The sequence below is a fragment of the Macaca nemestrina genome, chromosome 12, assembly GCF_043159975.1.
Source record: "Macaca nemestrina isolate mMacNem1 chromosome 12, mMacNem.hap1, whole genome shotgun sequence".
Classification (NCBI taxonomy): Eukaryota; Metazoa; Chordata; class Mammalia; order Primates; family Cercopithecidae; genus Macaca; species Macaca nemestrina.
The window spans coordinates 30,491,424-30,513,946 of NC_092136.1; the positions used below are offsets into that span (position 1 = coordinate 30,491,424).

The window sequence follows — 22,523 nt, forward strand, 5'->3', positions numbered from 1 at the left end:
CAAAAATCTGTATGGTTAATGCCTGATTACATCTATTTAAAAAAAAGGCTGCTGACACTAAATTGACACATTTTTAGCATAACTATTACTTATTAGCATATTTAGGAATATGTAATATTTAGTTAACATAACTATTACTTGCTACTTTATTTTTTAAAAAGCAGTTTAGTTTTGTCTCTGTAGTAATTAAGGTTCTTGGGTAGGTTAATCATAAAGAAGCAGGAAGAAAATTCATTCTGGCCACTGGCTCACAAAAACTTTTATTGCTGATTTTATTTTTTATTTTTTTATTTTTTAAAGAGTCTCACTCAGTCACCCAGGTTGGAGTGCAGTGGCACAATCTCAGCTCACTGCAACCACCACCTCCCGGGTTCAAGAGATTCTCATGCCTCAGCCTCCGTAGTAGCTGGGAATACAGGTGTGCACCACCACGCCTGGCTAAGCTTTATAGTTTTAGTAGAGATGGGGTTTTATCATGTTGGCCAGACTGGTCTCAAACTCCTGGACTCAAGTGATTCGCTACCCTTGGCCTCCCAAAACGCTGGGATTACAGGTGTGAGCCACTGCACCTGGCCTTTTTATTACCTATTTTATACTTTACATACCTATGAAGTATAAATCTTAATTATTCTTTAGTAACAGCCAACGATTTAGTTTTCTGTAAGGCAGAAAATGGTTTTAATGATTTCTGCACATTAAATAATCAGACTAAACTTGGAGCATTAGGTAGACATTAAAAGCTACAAAAATCAGGAGAAAAACAAATCTGCAGATAGGCAGAGGATGCTCTGGAAGTTAACTCAGGTAGAACCTTCTCTACTGGTTTCCGAGAGAACAATTCATTTGGGTGTGACATGAATTCATTTTGAAAAGAAATACCACTAAAACACACTAGGCACTTGCCTGTCATACTTACCTAATTTTTGATGCTGTGTGATAAATACAAATATTACTACAACTATGATTTAAGACACAGATGTACCAAAGACATTGGGGCTGCAGGCAAAGAACCTAAACGTCTTCTGCTTCTAATTGTGGCCCTGACACTGCTTTCTTAAAATAGTCACATATACAAGCGGAGTCAAGTCTACACGCTTTGGTACAACATATGTATTCTGAGCAATGCTTGTTTTAAGGCAAAATTAAAATAGTAGCCCTGATACCCAAGATTTTTTTCACAAATACAGTGGGCTGGAGGCATCTGGAACTGATTTTTCTACTCGCACTTTTAGTAGACATGGTATGGAGGATGTCCTCACCATGTCAAGAATGTGTGCTGGCCGGGCACGGTGGCTCACGTCCGCATTCCCAGCACTTTGAGAGGCTGAGGCGGGAGGATTACCTGAGGCCAAGAGCTTGAGACCAGTCTGGGCAACCTAGTGAGAAACTGTCTCTACAAAATTTTTTAAAAAATTTAGCCAGGCATGGTGGCACACCTGTAGTCCCAACTATTTGAGAGGCTGAGGTGATAGGACCACTACAGCCTAAGAGTTCAAGGCTGCAGTGAGCTATGAACAACATCATGGCACCCCAATCTGGGTGACAGAGTGAGAGCCTATCTCTCTCTTAAAAAAATAAAAATAAAAAATAAAAAAGTGTGCTAAGATATTTTGGGGAGAGCTATGCCAAGGCCTGCAATTTTTCAACCGTATCAGAAGATGACATTAGGCTAAAATTTTTCCAAAGCTCACCTTAATGATAAACTTAAAATGCAGGCATTTTTAGTAGTATAGAAAAGCAAAAATCCTCAATAATGTATGCTTTCAGGATTCATTTTTCTCATAAAATCTTTTGTACTAGTTCTTATTTTGAAGACCAGAAGTTGATGCCTTTCTTGTGGAGAGTTAAGGAATAAGGGCAGGGAAGAGAAAAGGGTAACAGGGTAGAAAAGATGGCAATAATAATAAAAGCCTAACTCTTTAATACTGCTTCCTTATGGTATTCGGGAGATAATACCACCTTGTTCTTAAGAAACGTTTCATTAATATTATAACTTTCAACTCAGGTTTAAAAAAAAAGATATTTGTGCACCATACATGTATTAAGCACACATGGAAAGAAAAGGAAGGAAGAAACCTTTACTTCTTTATTCTACTGCTCTCACACTACTGAACTGCCCTCCAAAAGGTTACCACATCACCAAATTTAAGAGTCTTTTCTTAGATCCTACCATCCTTGACTTTTCCCACATTTCCCAGGTATCCTCCAACTCAAGGATTTTAACCTCTAAATAGTTTCCCTATTTATGAACTCAATTACAACAATTGCTTTATTATCTACCAAATCTATCTCTCTAATCCCAAACTGTCTCCTGAGATACATCTTCATCTCACTGATCCTGATACCTACATGGCTTCTAAGTCCTGAAAGTAAGCTTCAAACATTACTAACTCCACCAAAACAAATGCTTCCCAAATCCTTTATTTCTATTTCTGGAGACAAAACTATCATCACCTAGACCAGATCCAAATTCATTCCTTTATTTGTTGCTACTCTGGCCTACACTCCACATTTAATCTGTGAAGGTTTCTGGACTTCATCCTTACAATGTTGTCTGTATCAGGAATCTCCCTTTTAGATCTTCTAACCACATTCAAGTATTCATTATCTCTTACCTGGATTACTTTAGGAGCCTATTAATTTATCTCCTTAACTCATCTTTTTCTGCTCCAGTTTATCTTACACAAATTTGCAGAACTGATCCCCCTAAGGTGCAACAATTATTATTTTACATTTCACCAAATCCTCAAAGACTAATGAATTAAATACAGACTCTTCTTCCTAATCCTCAGAATTATGAGCAAGGCAAGTCTACTTTGTCATAAAAATAGTTGCTTTCTCCCATTTTTACAGAGAGTGCTACTAAGGCACAGACTGGTAGAGATTAACAAGATTAAGATACCAAGAGCAGACACAAATCGGGATTGGTGTGGGGAAGAAACTGGGATTAACTGGCAACCAAGGTTCTTAATTTTAATTTTTTACAGCTAAGTGTAACTTTTAAGTCCTTTAACTAAAAATCCCACGGTCTGGGATGTTGCCCTTCAGTGAGCTCTCAGGACAGCTGATTTCCAACTCATGCAGTGTGGCATGAACTTCACAGTATGTGTGTGATAGAACCACATACTCACATTCAGTTAACAAATCAGTAAGAGTGCAATATAGATAAATGAGGATATCTAAGAATTAAAGCTACATACTGCTTTCAATAAACACCCAACAGTAAGCCAATGCTTTCATGCAGAGTAAAATAACCCAGTGGAAAAAAGAAGAAGTTGCCTGGCCCAACACTGCCACTTATAATTTAATAACCATTGCTCTCTCTTGACTTACAAAAATTCTGGCCAATATTATTTATTATTTTCTATCAATATTAGATAAACATGGAATGAGTACATTGCTTTAAAACATAAACTCAATTTGAAACATTTACTCTTACTGCCAATAGAAATGTAGCACATAACACTACTGAAATTTTACATTAGTTCATAAGCCTATTTGATTAATCTTTGTCTACCCTACTAGACTAAGTTTCAACAGAAAAGGGGCCATCTGTTTTGAAAGACACAAAAATTTAAACTAATGCAAAGACACACCAGTGTTGCGGAATAGAAAGACCCATCATCATAAAGATGTCTGTTCTCACAAACTTTATTTAAAATGTGATACAATCCCATAAAAATACCCCTCACTCCTACCCATGGAGCTAGATGAACTGCTTAAAATTCATTTGGAAGAATAATAAAATAAGAATGAACTAAGAAAACTGATTAATTAAAAAAAAAAAAGAGCAAGGCTATTGCTATCAGAGGTAAAGCATACAGTAAAACATTTCTAATTAAAAATGTGGTACTAAAAAAGTATGGTACTAACTTGTGAACAGATGGATCAATGAAACAGAAAAGAAAATCTAAAAAGAGACCAAACTGTATATGGAAATTGCTTTATAACAGTACAAGTGAATAAAATTCAAATGGATAATGAAAATAATTTTTTAAAATATATTTCCTTGTTTTAGAAATGTAAATGTTATTGCATGAGTTCATACACTTAATACTGCATAAAGTTTCACTGTTTGGCACTCTAATTTTCTGCATTTATTACCACTTCTAAGGATCTTGCTTAGTTACCAAATTAGAGTTGTTCTTCAGTAATGCTATAATTATTCAGAAAACAACTCTTGCACACAATATAATTTACAATGATAAAAGCAATTAAAAGTACAAAAGAACAGTGTACCTCCTTTTAAATCTTAAGACTGAATAAGCTCTTTTTATTTTCTTTCAAAAAAAAACATGATCATAATAAATAATGGAATTGGTTATTACAAAAAGCAAACACATACTCTTTAGTGAATATCCCCCGAGGGCCAGTGGCTGTGCCCTGGCTAGCATCCAGTGAGTGTTTTTCCAGAATATTGCGGGCAGCTGGACTTAAACGGAACCTAAGAAAAAAATATGAAGGTTAATAGAACCAATTAACACTTACATTTGATTCAAATAGATCTAAATGTCAACAGTTTTGCAAATAATTTTAAAAATCTTATAATAAAGTTAAAATGACTCCCACAGATGGTCACCGTCAAATAATCTGTATCAATTTATTTTATTCTTTAAACATTTTCATAAAAATTTAGTTACTATTTCTAAATATTATTTTAGTAAGAATAAATATTCATTAGGGGAAAGAACTTCTATTTCAACCAATTACTTTCACATGGGTGCTCATCACAAACATCAATTGTTTCTTCATATATTTTGTTATATTGTTGCTTCATATATTTTGTATTGTGGCAAATGATACCTAAAATTTACCATTTTAAGCATTTTTAGGTGTACAATTGAGTGGCATTTAGTACAATCACACTACTGAGCAACCATCACCACCATCTATCTCCAGAAATTTTCATTTTCCCAAATTGAACTCTGTATCTATTAAACAGTAACTCTCCATTCCTCCCTCCTTCCAACCCCTGGTAACCATTCTCTTTGTCTCTATCAGTTTGACTACTTCAGGTACCTCACATGAGTAGAATCATACAGTATTTGTCTTTTTGACTGGCTTATTTTACTCAGCATAATGTTCTCAAGGTTTATCTATGCAGCATTTACCAGAATTTCCTTCCTACAAAGCTGAATCACATTTCATAGCATTTTGGACTTATGAGTTGTTTCTACCATTTTGCTACTGTGAATAATGTTGCTATGAATATAGACGTACAAATATCTCTTTCCAGTCTTTGCTTTCAGTTATTTTGCATATATATCCGGAAGTGGACCTGCTAGATGATATGGTAATTCTAATTTTCTGAGAAACTGCCATACTGTTTTCCACAGTAGCTGCAGCATTTTACACTTCCACTAGGCAACAACAAGGGTTCCAAATTATCCATGTCCTTGCCAACACCTGTCATATTCTGGGTCTGGTTTGGTTTTTGTTTGTTTGTTTGTTTTGATAATCGCCCTCCTGAAGGGTATGAAGGGATGTCTCATTGTGGTTTTGATTTCATTTCCCTAATGGTTAGTGACAGTGAACATCTTTTTCATTTGCCTGCTGGCCATCTATGTATCTTCTTGGGAGAAATGCTATTAAAGTCCTTTGCCTATTTTTTAATTGGGTTGTTTTGCTGAGGTTGAATTGTATATATAAACATATATATATATATATATATATATATATATAGTATACCTAAGATTACATGACTAACAGTATATTTCCTTTAAGCAAAGTAGTAAACAAATGACTACACAGTCAGATAAAGAAAATAAGCCTGATTAGTACAGATTAAAACAGGGTGGGTCTAGAAATTAAAGCTAAGAAACAGAAACAACTGTGGAACTTGCTGCATTTCAGGGAAGTATTAAATAACTCTCATATGGGCCCAGTATTATTAAATCTTTAGACTTTTCAAGAGAAACTGAAATTTTAGATTTTTACATAAGATTAGTGACCAACCAACCAAAATAAAAATTTTTTTTTTTCATTCACTGTGTGGGCCCAAAAATATGCAGAGTTCATAGGTCAGTAGGTTTTTAACCTACATAGTGGGGCCTCAGATTCATGCAAGTTTCTGATGATGACTGATCTTAAATAGGGTATACACTATTATTATCTTTGCAAGGGGAGAAGACCATTAGTTAGAAGACATCAGTGAGACTGTCTTCCAATTTTTAGCGTAAATGAAAGAGGAGACAGTAAATGGGAGTCAAGGCAACAGAGTCAGAAACACTTTGCACAGGGAATTTAAAAATCAATATTTCAAAAAGCAGGCCAGACGTGGTTGCTCATGCCTGTTATCCCCAGCACTTTGGGAGGTCAAGGCAGGCAGTTCATGAAGTCAGGAGTTTGAGACCAGCCTGGCCAACATGAAGAAACCCTGTCTCTACCAAAAATACAAAAAAAACTAGCCGGGCAAGGTGGCACATGCTTGTAATCCCAGCTACTCAGGAGGTTGAGGCAGGAGAATCGCTTGAACCCAGGAGACCAAGGTTGCGGTGAACTGAGATTGCACCATTGCACTCCAGCCTGGGCAATGAGAACAAACTCCGTCACCGCCTCCCCCAAAAAAGCACGGTGGATTCTTTTCTGACAATGATAAAGTAAAGGAAAAAATGTTTAAGAATGAAGAGGTCTACTTTATGAAGATCTTTTTCTCATAAAGAAAAAGTAATGTTGTATAATTATATAGAATACTAAACAAATGAAATGTTAGAATTTATAGAGTTCTTCTATTAAAGCAATGTAAAGCTAAAGTGAAATGATGTGTAGTAAGTTGTCTGTTTTGTTACAGAACAGACAAAACTGAGCTCCAGTCTGTGCCGGAAACTCATAATGCAGACTAGTTTGAAAACGAATGCATGTTAAAACACGAATTCTATTTTATATCAGAGAGACATTCGAGCTTGGAATTCCTGTAAGTAATTAGAACTCCATAAATGGTAACAGAGTATGAAGTCTGGTATACTGAATTCCATTCTAGACTTCTAAAACCTAATTCAGCCTCAACATGGACACATACTGTTTGGTTTTCCATTGTGCAAGCAGGGCTTTCAGAGTACTTGGAACATAGCAGATATTCAATAACTATTTACTGAATGAACAATGATGGTTGAAAAAAAAAAGCACACACTCTAAGGTCTGAGTGTGCTGAGAACAGCAACTTCTATGTACAACGATGTGCGAATATAATGATTACAACTCCGTAAGAACTGCCATAAGCATTTTTTTTTTTTACATCATCCTTTGAATAAATATACTCACCGTAGTGTCCCGGGTATGTGTTCCTTTTTGACAGGGATGGAAATCTGTGGTTCTGGTGAGGGGCGAGGCTCTGAAGGTTTTGAAACTGGTGGTGGAGGACCTACATCTTTGGGAATTTCAACATGTTTCCAATCTTCTCCTTCTTCTACTATCAAACCAATTAGTGAACCTAGCCGTATATTTTTACTTCCTTCTTCAACCTATATTTAAAAAAGAAATAACTGTAGAGAAGTAAAACCCCATGACTGCATTAAGTAGTTTATTCCCTTGTTGGGAAATTCTCCCCTTAAGATATCTTAATTTGAGCTAAAAGCTGCTTCTAAGACTGTTTGCCTCAGTCTTCCACCTGTCACCTTCTCCACTTTCTCCCACTTATACCTTCCTTCACCATTCTCCTCTTTCCAGTTGCTAATGCTACCTTCTGAAACAAAGGATAAATCTAGAATGTATCCTCTGAGAGCCTTCAAATACACATATAAGATCCATCATTATCATCTTGTTTTTTGAAGTCAATACAAATCCAAAACAGGAGCCTGTGGCTACATATCTTAACCATTTGTCTTTCCCAGACAGTTTCTATGCAATAGCTTCAGAATTCAAAAAGCTCAGAAGGGATTAATTCCTTCAACTTAGTCCAATCTACTAAAATTTACCTAATGCAAGAATCTTTTCAGTAAACTTAGTCTGAAAAGATGAACATTCCAATGTATAGATAGAACTGGTTAACTATTCTGGTTAATGTTAAATATAGTCTACTTCTTTATATTTAATTATTTCCCTGTATATCTATTTACAAAACCTGAAAAATAAAATAAAACCTCATGAGTTTTTTATGGGTATATCAGAAACACAGTGGTGTCTCAGTTAATAAAGCATTTTTTCACAGATAATGCCAATTAACACTTAAATTGAAGATAATGTTTTTAAAAGTTAAGACAGATGTATTTTAAGCATTTCAGCAGCATTAATTTATAAAGGGTTAATTCTAATTTACTTATTAAAAATAAGTCCCTAGAAAACCTTCAGATAACAATATTTTATAAGTTCACTACTGGAAGAAAATGTCATTCCCTTAAAATTTTCTATTATTCCCTTTCAATTACTCTAAATAAGGTTCATTAGCTATATTTAATGAACAATAAAATGACAGGCTGCAGGATGTCCACTAATACAGTAATGCTAAAGAAAAGCATAACTTCTAGAATGAGTTTGACATTTCAGAGTAACACTAATTTCAATGCTTACTGGTATGTTCACTATCGTTAATAAGGCATAAGTTATAAGGGGTTAGGAAGCTAAGTTTACTAATTACTGATGAGGAAGAAAAGCAGCAATGCTTTGATGAAGCAAAATATATATATATATGAAATTAGTATAGAAAGCTGAATAGGAATGTTTAATGAATTACAAGCTATGGAAGAATACTAAGAAATCCAAGAAAAATGTAGTTGCTTAGTTGTTTGTCACATACTAAAAAATTCTGTTTCTGCAGAGTTCATTTTCTTTACTATGTCAAAAAGATGAATTAAGATTATTATCAGACCAATATTTGTCTTCTAAAAGTGTTTATAATTACCTGCGTGTGAATTGCTAACTCAAAAATCAAAGTAAAATGACTAATTTTCTTTAAAAATTTATACAAAAAAAACTATTGACATATAGTCCACTTGATGTTAATTCCTTTCGAAACTGAATCAGAAATAGGATCAATGTCCAAGTACAAAGAACATCATTCAAATGTAAAGCATTAAAAAAAAGTTTTGTTTTAAAAATATCAATAGATTTTTAAAATCTGAGTCAGACAACCGTACTAAATCTGAAACTGATACCTCACCTTGTTTCATTTACTGTAAATCATATAAACGATTCCATACATACTCTACCAACATAACGCTGACACCTTCACAAGTAGACAATAAATAGTATTTATCATTTCAATTTTTATCATTATCTAAATATCAAATAAAATTTATTTTTAACCATTCACATTTTTTTATTTAAAAAAGTGACACCATGAAGCATGAAACCCAAATACAATAGACAAGGACAAGTGATGTACTACCATACAACTTGAATATATAACAGAAGATAAAATACAGTTGATTATAATTCCATTTAAAGTCATTAAAATCTCTATATGAATTTAAGATAATTTCTTCAACCTTTCCTATTCCTTTGGTGCAAACAGAGATCTTTCAGAGGTATGCTAATTTCCCGTAGACATTTGCTTACATTGTGGGAGGCAAATATTCAAAACCAGTGTAGACTTAGTATAGAGGAGTAAATAGTACTCTTTGCAAAACTGTTTAGAAACCAAGCAGGCCTCTGTAACTGTTCCCTTTCCTCTCCGAGCTACCTCCATGGATACAGTCTGCTCTACCAAAGCATGTGGAGCTAAGGACACCTCAAATGCCAGAGTTTTCCTATGCACTCAGGTTACTTGACCAAAGCCCTCTCTTACTCTTGTGCCAATAATTTCTTAATATTAAATGTAGGGTTTTTACACATAGCTCTATTAACTTAGAGCTCATCAATGCTGAAATATTGAATGCTGAGTCTCTCATTTCAAATATTAGCCTTCCCTCCCAGTTGTGTACAGAATTCCTGAGTTTCAATGCTGGCTCCACCACTTACTAGTTATGTGACCTTAGTAGTTTCCTTATCTCACCATGCTTGCTTTCTGAGTTGTAAGATGCAAATAACAGTAGCTATTTCACATTGTTGTTATAAGGAATAAATGAGTTATATGTAAGGCCCTTAGAATAGGGTCTGGTAGCTAGTAACTTGTTTTCATTTTCATTGTTAAAGGTATTATTATTGTTGTTGTTACTGCTGTGGTGTTTTCCTTCAAATTATGGATTTTTTTAAAACAATACATTCAACATGGATCAATATTAGACTACAGGGGACTGTCCCCTTGGTATGGGTTAGAAATTCATGCCTAAAGGTTTAGCATGTGGCTGGCATCACTAAAGGGCAAACATCAACATATACGATAATGGGTAGTAAGGCCTGTGACAAACTATTTCTTCATAATTCTCATACAGAGGCTGAGGTCACTAGTGTGAGGCTTCTGTACCAGAGACTTCTCACATCTTAACCAATGAATCACCTGCAAATGTGCTACAAACAGCTCACCTAAGCTCATCTGTGTACACAAGGATATGAGAGGCAAAACATTTATAGCAGTATGTCCAACAGAGAAATTGAGGGGGTTCATTCCATTAAAGGTGCAAGTAAATATTGTCTGTTTTAATCCTGATATTTTAAAATTAGTACATTAAGTAATTATTTAAGTATTTTTATTCTTTAAAATAGAGCAGTTTGAAAGCTACCGAGTGACTACTGACAGAGCATGTGCAGCAGTTAGTGGCGATGACCTGGGTCATGTGACTGACTTACCTGGTTCATCACTATGATTTTCCATCATGGTGTGAACCATTATACAGTTTTGAACTGTTTTTATTCTTCAATGTATACTGTTTTTCTTATATGGACAATGAACTTTGGTTTATAAGGAAGTACATAAGAAATACTGAAAATGAAAACAAATCAATGATAAGCTAAAATACAAAGGGGAAGAAGAAACATTCATTAAGCCCTTGAATAACAGCTGTCTGGCTTTCAAGTCTCAGGCACTGTTCTAGCACAACATTAACTCATTTAATCCTAACAACTTTCTGAGGTAAATACTATCATTATTCCCATTTATAGATGAGAAAAAGCACAAAGAGGTTATGTAACTTGCTCAAGATCACAAGACAAGTATGTAGCAGAGGCAGGATTTAAATGTAGTCTGACATCAGAGACGGTATCCAATATAATCGCTACCAAATCAATAATTTCCCAAATCTGTAAATTATATCCAACTGATCAAAATTTATCGTGCAGCACCTCAAGATGATGCCAGTATTTTAAAAAAACAAATTTAAAAGGTATAAAGTAGATGTAACAATTTAACTTTTGATTCATAGGGAACATAAACTATCTTTCCTCACAATGTGTCATAACTATTTCAATATGAAAAAATTAGAGTTGAGAATATCTTCCATTTAATAGAATCTGCTCTGAGCTCTGAGAGGCTATTTTCTTAATTAAAAATATCATGGTCTAGAGAGAAGAATCAACTAAAGGCTCTACAACTTCAAATTTCAACCATAAACTTTCAAACCATTAAAAGGCAACTTTGAATGGGATTGTGGGCAACTTAATGAAAAAATAAGGGTGGGGAAGGGGAATCTAATGAATACAGTAGTATTTAAAAATGTATTCTTTAGAAAAAAACCAATGACACAGTATTTGAGTGAGATAAAGTGAAGAAACCAACTGAAGAATGTGAATAGTACTGAGAATAATTATTCTGCTGTTTTTAGTATTCAGATGATCAATTAAAAAAATGTGTTTTTAAAAAAATTTTCTTTAATACTCATGGATGTTATTTTTTAGGAAAAAATTCTACTTTTGAAAATTGTTTTGAATAAAGGTCTATCAATAAAAATCTATCAATAAATATATTGCTAGTCAATAAATATATTGCAAACATTACATAAATGTAAATAATTTTAACATCTTATACCCTTTTCATCCTCACAAATATCCTAATTGGTGTGCCAAATTATATAGCAACCCCAAATATACTGGAAGCCAAATTAGAGAACCTCTAATAAACCCTCTAAATATGTCATCCTAAGATTCTACTTTATTATCATTTAAAACAGCTGTTCAATCTGCTAAATACTAACTTTAAGAATAAGCTGATGAACTGATCTTTAAGTGTGTAATAACTGAAGTATTTTTGTATGAAAATTTACTAGTTTTGACAGGGCGTGGCGGCTTACACCTGTAATCCCAGCACTTTGGGAGGCTAAGGCGGGTGGATTACTGGAGGTCGGGAGTTCGAGACCAGTCTGACCAACATGGAGAAACCTGTCTCTACCAAAAATACAAAATTAGCCAGGTGTGGTGGTGCATGCCTGAAATCCCAGCTACTTGGGAGGCTGAGGCAGGAGAACTGCTTGAAGCCAGGAGGTGGTTGTTGTGGTGAGCCAAGATTGTGCCATTGCACTTCAGCCTGGGCAACAAGAGTGAAACTCCATCTCAAAAAAAAAAAAAAAAAAATTTACTAGTTTTTCCCTGATAAAATTGCAACATCTTGTTGTGAATAGACTCCCAAATACTATCCAAAAAGCATGTGGAATAATAATAAAGCCATGAAGGACTAAAATATACAGTCTTTTCTTTGGCAAGAAAATAGTTGTGCCAGTAAAGCCGCTATCAACTATATGCACTTTCACTCCCAACCTTTTTCAGAGCATAGGGGCCAGATGAATTGGCACTGCTGACCCGCTGACATGATTAGCAATTTGAAACGTATTACTTAGCAGCTAAGTGGAAAAATGCTATCAATTCTGGAAGATTTCCACAGCCAAACAATCCAAAATTGGGGCCAAGAACACAGTTTGCCAAAAGTACACATAATAAAAAGTAGCTAGGTTTATTACATGGTAATTCAAGCAATATTTTTCAACATGCTGCATAAATTAGTCAAGAAAACTATTTTTGGTATGAATATTTATATTTTCCCAATTACAAACGTATAGAAATTTTAGCCTTTGATTCATATTCCTAAAAGGAAGTTAACTGTATTATCAACATGTTTCAACCTGGAATGTTATATCTAGTATCCAATATCAGAGATGACAAGTAAAGGAAGTTTAACATATTAGAAGTTAAAAATACAACATAAGTGCTAGAAAAAAAAAGGAAAAGAGGATTTTCTAGTAAGAAAAACAAATAAAAAACTGTCTCTAGATTTGCACCTAGTTAGAGTATAGCATTCTGAAGTGTAGTCTTTGAATAGAATATACAAAGGAAGGTGTTATGTCTATGCTCAAAGCGGAGGTAAGCTGGTGGCTCAGAACTAAAAACACATCCACAAGGGACTGCTAATAGACATGCAGCTCATCTGTACAAATCAAACTCCAGAGGCGCAAATGGATATTTATTATCCAGTTGCAACCAACCAATACAAATTACTAGGCAAACATACAGACTGACTTGGGGACTGATGGTCACCAAGAGCTGAGGAAACAATTGTAATAATGGGAGAAGTAACATTTATTGAGCAACTGAGTAACAGGTCTTGAGATGCGCATGTATGTACTCTCTCAGTCTTCCCTACTGTCCCATGAGGTAGGTATTTATCATCTCTACTTTAACATGAAGAAAAAGGCACAGGGGTTGAAGACTTTGCTAATCATTACATAACTAATAACTGGCAGAACTTTTTAGATATAATATGAATCAGTCAGCGGGGTGATTCCAGGGTCCACAGTCTTAGCTGTTCCACCATACTATCTAGTAAACGTTCTAGAAATTAAGAAACAAACATGCTGGTTGGCTCAATCAGGGAATATACCACATAATGCTAAATAGTCATGTTTTTACCACATGTAGCTCTGAGCATTTTATTTCACTTACTTTTCACATAAGCTCTAACATTCCATTACAAAAATAACCCACATTACAGAAAATTTAGAAAATACAGAAAAACAGGCTACTAGACCTTAACTCTAAAACATTTTAAACACTTGAGTTAAAAATGTATTATGTAGTAGACCATACACATTAAAAATAAGGAGGCAAAAATAAAAGGTAATTTTACTACAATGAACTTTACACTCAAGAGCTCTTCATCCTGTTGAAGACAATTAAAATAAAAACATACCACGATTTTGGCCAAGATTCCATCATCGCTTGCATCTAAGGTAACCACAGCTTTGTCAGTCTCAATTTCACATAATGCATCTCCAGCACTCACCGCTTCACCTACAAAACAAGACTGGGTTTGTTTTTTTTGTTTTTGTTTTTGTTTTTTTGTTTTTTTGTTTTTTTGAGACGGAGTCTCGCTCTGTCGCCCAGGCTGGAGTGCAGTGGCGCGATCTCGGCTCACTGCAAGCTCCGCCTCCCGGGTTCACGCCATTCTCCTGCCTCAGCCTCCCGAGTAGCTGGGACTACAGGCGCCCACAACCGCGCCCGGCTTTTTTTTTTGTATTTTTTATTAGAGACGGGGTTTCACCGTGGTCTCGATCTCCTGACCTTGTGATCCGCCCGCCTCGGCCTCCCAAAGTGCTGGGATTACAGGCGTGAGCCACCGCGCCCGGCCTTGTTTTTTAAAATATAAATATTACTATGTATACATGTACATACGAATAAAACATAAACAAATACCAAAATATTCCATAGCTATATCTGGGTTGTGTAAATACAAGTAATTCTCATTATTTGTGGGGGGGGGGGGTGTGTGTGTGTGTATGTGTATGCTTTGCTGTAATTTCCAAAAGCTCTATAACAGACATAAATTATACTTGTGATAATAAAAAAGCTATTACAAAGATTATTGAGCATGTAAAAATGAAATCAACTTTAGAGACAATAGCAACAAATGTGTATTCACCTTTGAACAAATCAATTCCAGACTCCATACCCCTTTACTTTTTCAAACATTTTGACTATATTCCCTGAAGAAAAGTTTTACAAGTAGCAGTACTTTGGGGTTCACATCTTAGGGCAAATTCAAAAAACCTGTTGGCAGCACACAGTATAAATGAATAAAACATATAAAGCATAAAAAGAGAAAATCAAAGACACAACTGAAGTCAAATACGGATCACTTCTCTGCAAAAGAAAATATCTGGAAACTCAAAAACATTGAGGAAGACCTGAAGTTACAGGCTTACTAGCTTCTGGATCTAGGAGCAGGTTTGGAGTAAACAGGGGGAAAGAGGTACAACAGTTTCCTTTAGGGATTAAAGGGAACTAAAAGTAGTTTGTTGGATATAGGAGACTCAAATCAGATTCACTACTTGAAGCTAGGGCTACATCAGGGTTCTTCTACTCATAACGTGAGGCTGATAAAATGCACAATCAAAACCTGTTGACTGAGACTATGATTCTAATCAGCAACCACGGGTCTAGGAAGGTGAGGACCAGAATACTGCCTCAATACCAGGAACAGAGTCAAGCCACCCTCTGACTTCAGGGCTGTATCTACCAACATCCCCAATATCAATTGCAAAATTCCTTGGGTGGTGGCGGGGACTGAGGGGGAACTGTGTAGGAGGGAAGACATTAAAGCATAAACTTTCCACTTAAAAGTAAATTGCAGAAGTTCTGAGACATGGCCAGGCGCGGTGGCTCAAGCCTGTAATCCCAGCACTTTGGGAGGCTGAGGCGGGAGGATCACGAGGTCAGGAGATCAAGACCATCCTGGCTAACACGGTGAAACCCCGTCTCTACTAAAAATACAAAAAATTAGCCGGGCGTGGTGGCGGGCGCCTGTAGTCCCAGCTACTCGGGAGTCTGAGGCAGGAGAATGGCGTGAACCCGGGGGGCCAAGCTTGCAGTGAGCCAAGATCTCGCCACTGTACTCCAGCCTGGGGCACAGAGCAAGACTCCGTCTCAAAAAAAAAAAAAAAAAAAAGAAAGTTCTGAGACACATGAAGAAATCAAATGCTAAGAAAGCAAGCCACAAAATCAATAATTGTAATAAAAATTCATTTCAGAAGCAATTTATTTAGTGCAATCTATCAAAGATTGTAAAATAAGTACTTGAGGATATCCAGAAACATAAATGAAAGTAAAAGAGCCATCACAATAACAAGAAATTAAAAAAAAAAAAAGTATCAGGTAGAAATTAAAAAAAAATTAGAAATCTTAAAAATGACAAATTAAGTAATTGAAATAAAAAGAAACAACAGAATATATTCTAGACAGGGAACAGTGAAGGTATGAATTAGTAAATTGAAAGGTAGCACTAATGAACTACCCGGAATTTCATGCAGGCAGACAAAAAGATACAAACATGAAAAACAAAAAACAAAACAAAACAAAAAACAGAAAAGAGCAGTTAAGTGACAAAGACTGAGGCTGCAATGTTTGCTAATGGAGTTTTGAGGGAATATGCTAGAGGCAATGGTGGAGAAGCAATACCTGAAGAAACAGTGGCTGAGAATTTCCCAGAACTGGAGATGTATACTCTCATCATCAAAGAGTTTTGAATGAGTTTAGGGCAGGTGTACTGACTAGCAGGGGGCATAAGGGATCTGTGTAGCTTGCTAAGAATGTTCTAAATCTTGATCTAGGTGGTGGTAACATGGGTATACATGTATATAAAATTTAACTGAGCCTAAAGTTTATGCAAGTTATACCTTGATAAAAAAATTAAACAGAAAAAAGAGCATTAGACCATATAAATATGAATCATTATTAGATACAATGTAAAGAGATAGCATACTATCAATGATAAAAACATAGTCTTTTAAAAATCTATCAAAGGGGAAAAAAACAGATTACCTCAATGGAAAGACTGAGAGCACACTTAGCAGCTGCAATAAAGGTCGGAAAACAATGAAGTAATATCTTCAAAAGACTGAGGAAAAATAACTGTCTAGAATTTTATATGCTGCCAAACCATCATTTGAGAACGAAAGAGAAGTATTAATTAGACATATAAAGGCTAAGAAATTTTACCATCTATTAAAGATCTCTTTAAAAAGCTCTTACAAGATGCAGTTCATTAAGAAGAAAAGTGGAAGCAGATGGAACCCATGGGATATAAGAAACAAGTTATTGTGAAAATTACTAAAATGTTAACCACTTGTATTTTTAAAGTAATGTTTGAGGGTTTAAAAAGTGTAAAACTCAAACTCTAAACAACAATAAGATAGGTAAGGAAATGTTTAGATGCATGCTAACAACTTTGATATACTCGGTGCAAAAGTAATTTTATTTTTACCACATTACTTTCAAAAATCCCAATTACTTTTGCATCAACCTATAATAGGAAAAAAATACTGAATAACACTAAATGTAATTGGCAAAATTTAATTTAAAATTTAAAAACAAATATAATCTACAGCATTAGAAAAACAGAGGAAAAATAAAAAATAAGGTGATTAACTGAAGGCAGGCACATGGAAAGAAAAGGCAGAGGATAAAAATAAAAATGCACAAAAAATGGTAGAAATAAGTCCACATGTATCAGTAATCACAATAAATATAAATGGATTAAAATCACCCATTAAAAGTAGAGATTATCAAAATGGATACAAAAATAAAATCTAGGTAAATGTAGCTTACAAGAGATAGCCCTAACACAAAAACAGAATAAAAAATAAGGGGATAAAAAATAGGTAACATATAAATACACCTCCTCACACATCAAAAATAGCTGGAATAAGGCAAGCATCATAAGAGGAAAAAAAGAAAATCTAAAACACTAAATTAATAAATATGCTCTGAATGTTCACAGTACAGAAAGTACTTCATTTGTGTACCAAGATGTTCAAATTGATAGTTACATTTTTAGGTAAAACAGTTCAGAGACACTAATATAAGTTATTTTTAAAAATAAATTGATATGTTAGATGATATTTATTTACCACCTAAAAGGTCCTTTGTCTAACCCCAAAGAGATGTCCCTAGTCAACATTTATTAAAAATATATTGGGGTGGCCAGGCATGGTGGCTCACACCTGTAATCCCAGAACTCTGGGAGGCCAAGGTGGGTGGATCACCTAAGGCCAGGGGTTCAAGACCAGCCTGGCCAACACTGTGAAACCCTGTCTCTACTAAAAATACAAAAATTAGCCAGGAGAGGTGGGGGGCACCTGTGGTCCCAGCTACCAAGGAGGTTGAGGCAGAAAAATCACTTGAACCTGGGAGAAGGGGGTTGCAGTGAGCCAAGATCACACCATTGCACTCCAGCCTGGGTGACAAGAGCAAAAACTCCACCTCAAAACAAACAAACAAAAATATATATATGTATTTATATTATATATATTTATATATTATATATATATATAGAGAGAGAGAGGGGCACTGACTATACAGCAGTGGACAGTAATAACAGCATAGATTTAAGATTCCTGACCTCAAGAAGCTTGCTTAATATCCATTGACAAGTAAACTGGAAAATAGAGCAGGATAAGGTGAGGTCAGGATGCTCTGGGAATGTTCAGGAGGGGCATCTAATTCAGTTTTCGGAAGGTGAGAAAAGGCTTCCTAGAATACAATGACCACCTAATCTGAGCCTGAAGAGGTGAGGAGGAGACAATCTGTAAACAGGCAGTGATCCAGGCAGAAGGTAATATACTTATAGTCCTGGAGGCAGAGAGAACAGGAAACTTCAGAGGAACTGCAAATAGTATGCAGAGAAGTGAGGAGAGATTAGGCTGGTAAGATATGCAGAAAGAGACCAAAAATGACCTTTGTATGTCATAGAGAAAGCTACAGTGTCAGATTATATCATCTTACATACTTCTTTAAATGGCAGATGTTTTAGTGGTTAAAACAGATTGTACTTCAAAAGGAAAAAAAAAACAAAACATATCCTCAAAGGTTTCTGCTATAATCAAGGAAAAACTATAGAACTAGTAAACCCAGCAATTAAATACCTCTTAGATGCCTAGAAAATAGACTCCAGCCACAGAAAAACAAAATGATGCTATATTATCATTTGTGTTCATCAGTATTCAAATTCCAATCACACTTTAAGAACTATAGATTCGACTCCAGCCATATAACTTTCTCTGAGTAACTTGACCTACATAATTTTGTTCATATTCCAGATTCCTATAGTAGGTCTAATTTATTTAAAAATCACAAATTGCATATAAAATGTTACATTACTGCTAATTACTTTTTTAAATTGTGATTTCCTCTATTTACTAGACTATGAGCTTCTTCACAACAGGGATAGGACACTTAAGTGTTTTATATTCCCATCCCCATTCCTCAGGTTTCAGGCCAGTGCACCATACACAACGAATTTTAGATTAAAATGCTTTAGAAAAAAACATAACTTCACAAATCCTTATTTCCTCATAAGGTATACATCAAACTATCCTTTACATTTCTTTTGGTTCTAACATTCGATTTGTAGCACGCTTCTGATATTTAAAAAGACAGCCTTTTTTGCTTTTTTAAAAAACTATACCTATATATTTTCACATAACACAGACATATATGTTAGCTAGATGAGAATGCCAAGGGAGAGGGGAGAAGAGAAAAGCAGGAGGAAAGACAGGGAAAAAATGAGAGGACAAAAGAGAGGGAAGTGGTGAAAAGAGACACAGAAAACTTTACAAACAAACCCCAGGAAAGTTTTAAAAACACAATAATATTACATATGGAAGCATTACCCCTAATTCATCACAAAACCAAAGTTCTATTTTTCAATAATCAAACATCATGTAAATGCCAAAAGAAAACTCTGAGACCAAATAATGAGCCATGAATATTCCAAATCTACTGAGTTTCAGCTGTGATCAAAAATTTAGTGCTGTAGCTTAGAACGATTCCTTGGCAGAGTAGTTACAAGGAACCTCTCCTAATTCAGATATGAGTTTGATTCCAAGCTCTGACAGTTACTAGGGATCTTGACCAAGTTACTTAATCTCTCTGACTCTCAGGAAAATTTTAAATATGTGTGTGTGTGTGTATATATATATATATATACATTTTTTTTTTTTAAAGTCTTGGGGCTGGAAGTGTTAACGCTTCACATACATCTTTATGTAACACTTCACAACATCTCTAGGTAAAAATAAAATGTTAGCTATATAGCCATTTAGAATCAAGACACATGTATTCCATATTCTGTCATGTCTACCAGAATCAAGATACATTTTCTTTCCATATTCTGTCATTTCTACCAGAATCAAGACACATTTATTCCATATTCTGTCATTTCTACCAGATCATTCAACAAACATTAACGTATAAGGCACTGTACTAAGCACTGGGTATGAAAACAACAAAAAGAGAAGTTTCCGTCCACAAAGAATTTAAAGTGGAGAAGAGTGGAAAAGACTGAGCAGCTAGGATAGAGGGTCCTGGACACCGTGAGGTGACACATGGCTTCTCAGCTGTCAGGTTCATAGCTGACTGTTTGAAGAAAGAGATGGCGGCCCAGGAGTGTTCCTGCACCATCTTCTCGTGGTCCATGTCAGTGGTGGAAGTGGAGCGGGCCCGGGGTGAGAGTGCGGGCCCCAGAAGGGGCCAGAGCAGAGGCCCGCCTGGGGGCTGCTCCCCAGCACTGACGCCAGCATCATCATCCTGTTCCTTTGTCCGATGGGCAGCTGCCAGAGCTGAGGACTGAAGTATACAGAGGCTTCCCTTTCTCTTTTTAAATTCTAGACATTAAGTATAGCCTTGGTCAAACACAGTTAATGGTGATGTTTATTTTATTAATGGACTAAGTCCTGAGGCTTTCACAAAATAATTTTGTTCCGCCAAAAATTAAGAATAAAAGTCTTTATGTAAAAGGTGCGTGTGGTGGTAGTGGTGGAAGAAGAGCTAGTTTTTATCTGTAAGACCAAGTTATCAGATCAACATGAACATTAAAGAAAAATTCCTCTTCTTAGTGCTATGTTGAACCACAATGACTACAATAATCAGAGACAAAAATAATTCAATTGTTTACTCCACAAATATTTACTAGCTGCTCCATGTGAATGACACTGTGTGTGACACTATGATAAAAATAGTAATAAAGTAAGACAGACCTGCTTCAAGAAGTTCCTAATCTGATTGAAGAAGAGTACAACAAGCAGGCAATGACAATCCCATCCAATTAGTACCTAGAGCAGAATGGGAATATAGAGGAGGGGCCCCTAGTCAGTGTTTGTCATCCCTTTTCACTTTACACATACACAAAGAAGTATAATATTTGCATGGCCAAAGACCTGAGGCAACCTGGTTGCTAGGCCAGTTGAGGTCCTGCCCTACGGGGTGAAGCCATGAGTAGTAGTTTGAGAAGGGCCCTGTGAGACAAGGTCAACTGCCCACACATCCCTCGGGCTTCTTCACTAAGTCTAGTAGCTACTGTATTCAACAGGTTAACACAGAACATTTCCATCACCACAGAAACTTCTACTGAATAAAACTATAATCTATAATTCCATTCACTAATTTTAAAATTCTGATATCATACAAAGATTTAGCAGTAAGTGTAAAAAGGCATAATGATGGAATATAATTCAGTAACAAAAGGAATGAACAGCTGATAAATGCTACGACATGGATGAACCTTGATGCTAAATCTGAAAAACTCTAGTCACAAAAGATCAAATATTACATGCTTCTATTTGTATGAAACGTAGACAAAACGCAAAACTTTAGAGACAAAAAACAGATGCGGACTGTCTAGGGATAGAGATGGGAGAAAAAAATGACTGCGATCAGGCAGCAGGGATCTTTTTTGGGGTGACAGAAATGTGTTCTAAAACTGGATTGTGGTAATGGCTGCACAACTCTATATATTTACTAAAGATCACTGAATACTTAAAATAGGTAAATGTTATGGTATGTAAATTATACCTCAATAAAGCTGTTAAAACCGTAGTACATCAAAAAAAAGGGAAGCTATTTGTGAAATGTACTTTTCAAAATTTTCCATTTTAGCACCACAAACATATACATATTCCCAGAAATAATAGAACCAAAGCGTCTTCTACAGCAGAATTCAGAGACCCATATAACTCTCTAGTGGCATCTAGTGATATAGGATAAGGCTTTCTTCAAAATGGTTTTATTTCTGAATTTTAAACAGTAACAGTATATTAGACATAGTATAAGACTTTCACAAAAACTATTTGAAATACAAAAAAAAAAAAACCCTTGTCTCATGACATAAGGAACACTGCAGCAACAAGCACTACTGTCAAGCATGCTTGCCACGTACATTCTAGGCACTGTGTGTGCGGCTAAGTGCTTGATGGAATTATCTCAGCCTGGTTTTGTTCCACAGTGCTTCATGGCAGAGCAGAAAAATCTCAAATATTTTGAGAAAAAAAAACAAGGTTTTTCACAACCTCAAATATTCTCTTACAAAAGGGGAACAAGAATTTTTTTTTCCTTTTTATTATTTTAACAGATTTGACAGTTCAATTGATGAAAAAATAAACTAGGTCCAGTTTAAACTGAAAATATCTGAAGCACATGCCCCCTCCAAATAAAAAACCTGTAATAAAAATGCCGAATGATAGCTCAATTGACCTTTCAAAAGATTTTGAAATTGTGGCTGTTACCTAGCACTTTCAGAGTGTTTTCTGTACTAATTTTATCTTGTGTAATGTTTTAGTCAATCCTCAGACTGAAATGAAGTACTCTAAGAGTCATTATAGAACTTATTTTCTTAGACTCATGAGTTCAACAAAGATGGAAATAATTTATATGCTATAATAGAGCATATTTCAGTT

General features: G+C 35.3%; 1 protein-coding gene across 5 annotated transcripts in view; it reads right to left on the reverse strand.

Annotated features, from left to right (window-relative positions):
• The window catches only part of LOC105471551 (pyruvate dehydrogenase complex component X), a 74,136-nt gene that overhangs the window by 27,873 nt on the left and 23,740 nt on the right, over positions 1-22,523 (reverse strand). For all 5 annotated transcript variants that reach the window (XM_071074884.1, XM_071074883.1, XM_011724077.3 and 2 more), the window contains exons 3-5: positions 13,988-14,088; positions 7,261-7,460; positions 4,346-4,444 (exon numbers count right to left, since the gene is read on the reverse strand). In XM_071074884.1, coding sequence (XP_070930985.1) covers positions 4,346-4,444; positions 7,261-7,460; positions 13,988-14,088 — 400 coding nt within the window. The remainder of the gene's footprint in view (positions 1-4,345; positions 4,445-7,260; positions 7,461-13,987; positions 14,089-22,523) is intronic.